General features: G+C 37.2%; 1 protein-coding gene across 2 annotated transcripts; it reads right to left on the reverse strand.

Moving 5' to 3' along the window:
* Nucleotides 1-1617: 1617 nt before the first annotated feature.
* Nucleotides 1618-8451, reverse strand: arv1 (ARV1 homolog, fatty acid homeostasis modulator). 2 transcript variants are annotated; one of them, XM_044168905.1, is made up of 5 exons: nt 8287-8451; nt 7664-7783; nt 7204-7357; nt 6100-6321; nt 1618-4080 (listed from the first exon to the last, which is right to left on the reverse strand). In XM_044168905.1, the coding sequence occupies exons 1-5, from the start codon at nt 8380-8382 to the stop codon at nt 3953-3955; spliced, it is 720 nt and encodes a 239-aa protein (XP_044024840.1). In that variant the 5' UTR covers nt 8383-8451; the 3' UTR covers nt 1618-3952. The 2 variants fall into 2 exon arrangements, with proteins under 2 accessions (XP_044024840.1, XP_044024841.1); XM_044168906.1 differs by lacking the exon at nt 8287-8451 and adding an exon at nt 8004-8030.
* Nucleotides 8452-9319: the final 868 nt, after the last annotated feature.

Raw genomic sequence — 9319 nt, forward strand, 5'->3', positions numbered from 1 at the left:
CATTCTGTCACACTAAATACCAACCAAAACCTTCGTCTTTAAAAAATACTTCACTGTTCGGCTCAGATTATGCTATTTGATCAACACAATGCCTACTGGTCAACTTTACTTTACATTTTGGAATAGATAATGACGGATTATTAGATAAAAAGTTGCATCGACTATGACCTCCCGTCTGCACTTATTAGGTAAAATAACTCCTCAATATGAACACGAATCAGATACATTTTCAGCAAAGGTAAAGGGTTTTATATCAGCCAATTGTATCAGGAGGGTGAACTGACTTCAGGTTGGATTTTCCCTCCAGCTCTGGTTCTTGGCTTACACTCTGGTCCAGACCTGGTAAATGGCTGTGAGGTGACTGCTGTTACAGTAATCTGATTAGTCAGACTCAGATTAAACCACTGCATGCCACAGTAATTGACCAACACTTTCCGGACTCCACATTTAGAAACTCCCTCAGGCAGATTTTGTCCAGGAGAATCAAACACTGTGTCAACAAGTTATACAGGCATAACGGGTTGATTCCTATGCTTATTTCCACATTTGTGCATCAATTAAAGAAATGTAAGATTGAAATAAAAACAGGTAGGCAAGACATCTGAAAACTTGGTATCTGTGCTTATAGACTTCAGAAAAGAGTCTCCCATAACTTAATTTAACAGACAAATGATGCATTTTGTACAGGATGTTTTTAATGGTAGAACACATATTTTGAGTACAAATTGTACAACTGAGCTCCAAACTGGACCAAATGCTTTCAACATTCTGCTGCGTGGATCCATGAAAACACCAGTTCATCTCTGGCAGAATAAGATGTTGGTATGTTTTGGTCATAAACTGATTTTCACATGTCTGTGTTATTAAACTCAAACTGATCCAGATTGTGTTACTCTCCACAGAGACTGGAGCACAGATCCACCAAGGGTGAGGACACCTAACAAAACATTCCACATTCGTGTGCTGTCTCCTCAACTGTTCACAGGCCTGTAATAACATGTAGCCAGTGGTGGAATGTAACTAAGTACATTTACTCAAGTACTTAAGTACAATGTTGATGTACTTGTACTTCACTTGAGTATTTCCATTTTATGCTACTTTATAACTCTACTCCACTACATTTTTGAAGGAAATATAGTTCCTTTTACTGCATTAGTTACTAGTTATTTTTGCAGATTCAGATTATTAAAACAAAATATAAATCAACTAATGATGTATGATGTATTATTATGGCTTAAGCCACCTGGCAGTATATAACGTAACTGAAATTAGCCCCACCTTTACGAGCTGCAACATTACTATTACTACATTACACATTAATGCATCAATAATCATAATCCAGTGATATAATATAGATTTTTCTGCATAATGACTACTTTTACTTTTGGTATATTTTGATGCCAATACTTTTGTACTTTTACAAAATGTACAAGATGCAGGACTTTTACTTGTAACTGAGAATTTTCACACTGTGGTATTGCTACTTTTACTTTGGTAAAAGATCTTCCACCACTGCATGTAGCCATGTGCAGAGGCAACACACACACACACACACACACACACACACACACACACACACACACACAAATCTAATCATAACATACAAATCTGAGTAACTGTGTTAAAATACAAATATTTTATTTTCTCTTGTCATACTTTTATATAACAGAAAGTTCAGAGTGCACATTTTGCAACATTTATCTACAGTGTGACAGAGTGTTTCTATGCAGCTCATGACAAACTCACTCTACAAGTTCCTTTTATATAATCTAGCACAGAGGAATAAGTCCCAGTCAAATTTCAGGGCTTGTCTATAACCGAAAGCCACAAATATTAAAAGATTATTTCTTTTTCAACATTTACAACAAAAGTAGAAAGTACAGAAGTACAAATAATACACTAAAAGTTAAGATCTGCTTTGAATATCACAGAATATTTAGGATATTTTCTTTGATATGTAACTTCATTTTTAACATAGGACTTCTGTGCAACAACCCAATAACACATTTTCAGGAGGCCCAGTGAGAAAACCTTTGCTCCGTGAGTAAAATGGCAGCTTCGGGTCGTTTGTCTGTCATTTAGAGTATTTAATTTAAACCTAGAATTTTAACATTAATATATAAATATTTTTGAGAAATCTACATACATAACTGCTCTTAACACCATCATCAAAAAGATTGGCAGTCTTAACTGGATTTTACAGTGTATTTTTTGTTAATTTAGTGTAACTGGAGAGAGAGGGCGCTATTCTTACAGCACAAAGTTCAGACTTGATTCTCTTCTTTTTATCTCTTCAGTAAAGACAAAAAGAAGGGACATGGAGGAGACACAATGTTAAGAAATAAACAAAAAACAGGAACAATTGTAGTGATATCAGATAGAACAGATCATTTGTTTATGGTAAATATAACACGGTGTGACTTTTCATTTGATGATAAATTGATGCTACATGCAGCAGTTTTGAAACTATAGCCCCAAAAGCACTGAATGTGAATCACATTATCTGTGATCTTGTTTGAGAGAATATCAATGGATCTGGTAGGGTGAGTCCTCTGTCAGCAGAGCTCCCACAGGTGGTTTTGTTCAGAAAGAATTCTGCCTCGCCTCTCGACACATGTTCATAACAACGATACGACTCCTGCAAAGACTCCTGGGGGCCGAGGCAGGTTCAGCTGTCCCTTTATACTGTAGGTAAGTGCACAGAATAAATTCCCTTCATTCCTCAGACACTTGGTCTGCTTTGGAGGTTTGTTTTACTGATTGAACATTGCTCTGTTTACACACACACACACACACACACACGCACACATTCCAGAATCAGCAAGTGGAGGTTTTGTAAAGTTTATCTGCTGCAGCTAGTTTCATAATGATTATTGTGTCTGTAGAGATACTTTCTGCAGTTTGGTGGATTTTACTCAACATTCAGTAAAACCTGCAACAAATAAAGGGCTGACCCTGCCTTAATTTGCGATGAACATTAAAGAATTTCATTAGTTTCAGTTTTGGTTTGTCATGAGAATCTGCAAATTTAATAATGTCTAGAGCTGAAACGATTAGTGGATTAATCTATTAGTTAATCAGTAACAGTTTTGATAATCAAATAATCGTTTAAGTCAGTTATCAAACAAAAACAAACACATTTCATTTTCAAAACATTTTCATCTTCATATCATTCTAAATTACATATTTTGGTTTTTTTTTTACATTTTATAGACTAAACAATGAATCGATTAATCGATCAAAGTCAAACCAGTACTTTAAGATTAGCAGCCCCTCTCTTTTATCTCATTATTACTACCTTTGCAGTAAATAATAGGAAAGTCAATTATGTCTGCTTTATTTAGTTACCCTGTGTGTTTCTGTATTTGTGTGTGTGTGTGTGTGTGTGTGGGTTAAAGTAAGTATTTCACCAATGAGCCAAAGAATGTGAAGAGTGTTGGCTGGGTCCTGTCCAAACAGAGAAGTAGTTATTGTCTAAATTACACCCTCAGGGTCTGTGTTTGTGTCATTCTTAGAGAGTGGCCCTGGGAGTTAGAGCATGTTTGACCGTCATTTAGATCAGGGGACGTTCCCATGATGTAGCGCCTCTCTGGGGCTTTCTTTATAAAGTAATCAAATCAAATAAAACTGGAATCTTGAATTGGGAGCTCATTGTCCACTTTAAAACCAAAATGAAAAACAAGAGGAGGGCCACTGCCACCTCCTCGATATCCCTTCAAAATAAAGAGACAGAAAAAAAAAACAAACAACATACCTCTTCTGCTGCTCTCTGGCTGGTTGGCATGAGCAGCAAACAAAAAACAAAACAATAAAAAAGGAACTTGAAAAACACCACTTCAAAAAATGTCCCTTTTGTTCTGTAGAAGTTTCATTAAAAAAAAGATCTCTCTCTGGCACAGGTTGGCATCCACGATCACTTGTTCATCCCTGAGATAACTGACATTTGTCTCATTCATTCAAATGTCAACATGTCCTGGTTGCTCCATGGAAGCTTTTTACAGGCCTGAGCCACGCAGGTCTCGGACAGCAGGCCTAAACACACTGCCATCAATGACAGACGTCTACTGCTGTTCAGGATCACTGGGGAAGAGGTGGAGGGCAGAGAAAAGGATAAGAAAATTATGAATACACACACTTCTTCCATGGACAGTTTTTGTTTTCATGTTAGTTAAAGTATGTCTGCAAAATCTGGAATCATACAAACCAAAAAAGTCTCAACATATCTTGTGAGAAGTTCAGATTTTAACCCACTACTGTTATTAAGAAACTACAGTTGGAAAAAAACAAGTGCAACAACACATTAAGTGGCAATATGATATTAAAGAGTCACTTTTTAATACAAACTTATACAAAATGATTCAAAATAAAGCAGTGAAAAGACTAAATTCATTACTTTGGTGCACTTGGCATCAGACAGTGTAATTTGTTCTTTATTAATATTACAATCTCTCTTCATCAGACTCTTCATCAGAGCAGCAGACCATAAATCACTCAACAACATCTCATTGTTTGCTGCTCACAGGCTAGCTGTCAAATACAATGAGCACATTTATGTTTCCAGAGCCGCTGCTGAAGAAATAATCATACAACGCAAGAAATGTGAACTAAAACCTTTCTGTTATGTAATGTATTTATTTTCAATGTCTGGGGTCTATGAAGTCAAGGCCACACAAGCAGGGGGGAGAGTTAGCTGCCACCTGCTGGTGCTTTAAAATGTTGTTTAAAGAATGAACTACCAGAACTTTCCTGACATCTCACAAGGTATAAGCTTCTACCTTGGGACAAAGTAAGTCTTCTAATTGAAAAGTTACTCCTAATATCTCTCAAAATGATGGCATGTTCTTGGTCAGTATTGGGTGTATTAGAAAATGTCTTAATCCTAAAAATAAGGATGAGATTGACATAACATCCAAAATAACAGTAATGTGTTTTTTTATTCACAGATGTTGGCCTTTTTAAACAAATGTGAGCATCATTGGTCACTCGGTTTTGTCCATTAATATTAGAAATTATTGCAATGTGGTGTGGAGGGAGGCCGATGTTGCTAAAACGTTGCTAGAACCCTTGTTAAATTTTCATGTGAGCTGTTTCAAAGACTTCTCCACAATAATAAGAAAAACATTTTTGGAAAAGCACTAATAAACAGTAAGTTTAATGTACTGAATATTGGTACAACATATATAATCTTTAACATAAACTATTATTTGTTTCCTTTAAAGGCTCTTATTTCAGTTCAATTATTATCTTGGTGTCAAATTCATATTTAAACAAGACTGAGCATCTATAGTCATGCTAGCAGCTCTATGAGGCACACTGGTGATTTGAGCTACATGCTAATGCTCACAGTGTTAATGCTAACATGTTGATGTTTAGCAGGTATAATGTTTACCATCTTACTTTAGCTTAGCATTGAGTCACACACCAAAGTATTGGATCAACAGAAATTTTGATCAGATGATGGCGCTAGGGGGGGAAGTTTTTACAATTCATCATCTGGGGACCATGAATGTCAGCGCCACATTTCATGGCAATACATCCAATAGTTCTCAAGGTATTTCAGTAAAAACAAAAAAGTCAACCTCATGGTGGTGGTAGAGGAAAAGTCAGGAGATCACCTAAGACAGCAGGATTCATCATGTGGAAAACATGAATATCTGTAACAAATTTCATGACAATCCATCTAATATACAGACCAACAGACTGACATTGCCATCTCTAAAGACATGGCTAAAAACTCAACAGCAACTTTTGTTTCCAGAAACAATGTCACTGTTTAATCTACTGAACTCGCTGTCAGCAGTTTTCATAGGGACTATTTTCTCAAAGTAGTTCCATAGACACTTATTCACAGTGAGTCTGGATTATCCAGAGTAACGGGACGTTTGTTATTTTTTCAATGCTGTGAGCCGCACAAACTAAATCCCATTCACGTCCACTGTATTGACGTGAAGGCAGAAACCTCAGAAGTGGGTATCTCAAAACCTGGGTAAGTAAAAGCAAAACTATCGGCATGGCTAGATAACACTAGACGTAAGTGAAAGAATATGTTTTTTTTGTCATTTGGGTGAATCAACCCTTCAAACAGATATGTTCTCCTACCTCTGATAGCCTGCGAGTTTGAGGTGAGCACAAACAGTTTGATGAGGCCCAGACAGAGCGGGGAGTAGTCATGCTCCCAGATGACAGCAGGGATGAGGAGGACCTTGCCGTAGCAGGACAGCAGCAGGGCTCTGAGGAGCAGGCTGAGCTCGAGGGTCCCACCCTGCAGACGACCCACCACCCAAAGGAACCACAGCACACCGCCGCAGAACGCTGACAGCTCTACACGACCAACAGAAAGACATGTCAGACAGAGATAGATGTATTTAATAACAAATGTAAATTACTTTTTAGTACAAAAGGCTTAAATACTGATGAAACTGTAGCTTCCTGTATGCATGAGTATCAGCCTGTATCAATATGTTAACCCTGTAATACCAACAAGAGCAACATGTAGGGGATTTGTCCTTTCTACTCTTTATCCCATAAGGCACTTGACTCCAGGGAAACAATTAGTTTACTGACAGTTAAATTTTTAAATTGATTAAGTTATCTATGAAGTAAAAATGTCAATCATTGTCTGGTTCCAGCTTCTCAAATGTGAGGATTTGCTGCTTTTCACTGTTTTATATAATTGTAAATTAAATATCTGGGACTTGGACTGTTGGTTTGTAAAAACAAGTGACTTACAGACAATGCTTTGGGCACTGGGAACTTGTGAGGGGCATTTTTTTTATGACATTTTACAGACTAAACGATTGGTTAATCAAATAAGAAAAATAATAAACTGAATAATCAATAAAAAATAATCTAATTGCAGCCCCCCTTCAAAGTAAACAGCCTGGTTCCAGACCTCTGAACTGCTGCCTGCATCTCCGATTTGTTCAGCAATTCAAGTAGACAAAAAATAAAATTGATGAATTATAATGATGATATTGATGATTAACAGCAACTGTTTAAAAGCTTTTTATCTGAGAGGCAGTACTAATTAAATTAAAGGAATGCATCAATGTTTCGATAGTCTGCTTCCTCGTTCGATGATGAGAATATTGACACCGTTGCCAGTAGATAGGCAGCTCTGGTGCTCCGTGTTAACACTCTAGCACGCACAATGGCAGTGATACGATCAGTATGTATAATGGAGCTCTGGTTTTATCATCTTACCAAGGGCGGCCAATCCAAACATGCCGTAGAACTCCCATTCCTTGGTGTACCTGATGATGTCAGCGGGGTCACTGCTCTGCTCAGAGCCATGGAGCAGAGACCACCTGAGGTACGCCTCACACAGCAGGCAGAACACACACAACTTCCAGTGGATCTGTAGAGGTGGAGGACAACATGTAGAAACAGACGCGTGAAGTATAGCTGAACACACACACACATCACAGCATCTGTATGAACAAAACCATGCATGAAGAGAGCGATCGATGTAAGCCTGTAGCTCAGTTAATTGAGCATCACACCTTAACTGTTGCAAGTGCTTTTGATAACTTATGTGTCCACCAAAGGGCCTGTTATGATCACAAAACATGCACGCATCCACACACAAGTTGCAATATCTAGTTTAGATAGATCTATCATTGTTTGTGCACATGTGCAAGGAAGTTCATTTGACGTTACTTACATTCAAGCTTGTGTTGAACAAAATGTGTCTGAAAGCCTGCGTCTTGCACAAAATGGCATCAATCAAGATGATAACTGGGTCATATTCAATGTACTTGTCCACTGGCTTCTGGCACGACTCCTGGAGATAACATTACAGACACACAGACATTGGCAACGTCAACTCCAGCTATTAAGGCTACTGACGAATATAATATCTCCATGCTGCTGCTTAGGGATGGCACGATAATATTAAGGAGATGATCCTAACAGTTTATAGAAGAGAGTTAAGGCATGTTGTCCAAGTTGTGTTTGTTTGTTTGTAATGCATGATCAGTTCACAGTTAGTTCAACTCTGTTACCGCATTCGCCATACAGAACCAGTCCTGAGGCAACACACAGGTGACACCTGTAAGGAATGTCTGCAACATGACAAAAGGTCCAAATTACGCGGACATTTACCTTCGTCGTTTGATTCATTAAGCTGCTATATATAGCTACATAAACAACTTAGTTTTAGAAAGGAGTAATAAGAAATCTAGGCACGTTACATCTTTGAGGCAAAACATGTTAGCTAGCATGTTCATCATAAACAGTATCGTTAAACCAAACAAGTCAAATCCAAGATGTTAATAGTTAACGCACACATATAGTTATCTTCAGGATCCCGTTACTGTAATCCCTGTGTAACTCCGTTGATTTTTCGTTACACTCAACACACCTAAATTCATCTTTCCCCATTCTTCGCCCTGTGAACTGCTACGAAAAGCCGCTAGCATGTGAGACAACCAAAGCGGAAGTAAGACGGTTCCACACAGTTCCGCCTTCAAAATAAAAGCGCAGATTTGACAGCATCAGAAGGGTTGAAGTTCAGTCCACAAATTCCTTCAGGTTGTATGTTTTGTGATTGATTTTATGCATTTCTTGCGATCATCTGACATTAAATGCTGTGAGATTCCCCATTTATATGCAATCTATTTTTCATTGTGGAGCTTTATTACTATATTATTTATTTTACTACAGTACAATGTTATACTATGCTATACTGTACTCAGTGGTGGAATGTAGATAAGTACATTTACTCAAGCACTGTACTTAGATACAATTTTGAGCTACTTGTACTTTACTTTAGTGTTTGCATTTACAACTTTATACTTGTACTTCACTACATGTTGTTACTCATTACTTTGCAGATAACGTTTGTATATCCAAATATCATGAGATTAAAAATTACAAGGTATTGCTGTTAACCTACCAAACAGTACATAGGCTAATTAAAAATTACCTCTACCCATTAGCTCTAACTATAGCTGCAAAATAAAATTCTGCTTACATATTAGTGCATCACTAAGTACATTTTACCGCTAATACTTCTGTACATTGTGAGTGCAGGATTTTTACTTGTAATGCAGTATTTTACATTGTTGTACTATTTTTTTTTTTACTTTAGTAATGGATCTGAATACTCCCTTAAGCACTAACCATACTGTACATATATATAATATAATAATATTAGTGGTAAATGAAAAGGTTAGTAAAAGATGGACTTCAGTATGTGATCGTTATAACACCAGAGGCTAATAAGACAAATATCATTTGGATTTCCAATAGAGCAGTGATTCGTTTGATATCCCTGGCTAACGTATCTAATTAACTGCATTTAATTATTAAAGCTGAA

The sequence above is a fragment of the Siniperca chuatsi genome, linkage group LG16 (genome assembly GCF_020085105.1).
Source record: "Siniperca chuatsi isolate FFG_IHB_CAS linkage group LG16, ASM2008510v1, whole genome shotgun sequence".
Lineage (NCBI taxonomy): Eukaryota > Metazoa > Chordata > Actinopteri > Centrarchiformes > Sinipercidae > Siniperca > Siniperca chuatsi.

What these genes read in the sequence shown, in the direction of transcription:
- arv1 (XM_044168905.1), bottom strand. Translation starts at nt 8,382, where the DNA reads ATGGGGAAAGATGAATTTAGGTGTGTTGAGTGTAACGAAAAATCAACG. An exon ending in TCCTGAAGATAACTATATGT is followed by an intron (nt 7,784 to 8,286) that starts GTGCGTTAACTA and finishes TGTTATCTCCAG; the next exon opens with GAGTCGTGCCAGAAGCCAGT. An exon ending in GTTTGGATTGGCCGCCCTTG is followed by an intron (nt 6,322 to 7,203) that starts GTAAGATGATAA and finishes TTGGTCGTGTAG; the next exon opens with AGCTGTCAGCGTTCTGCGGC.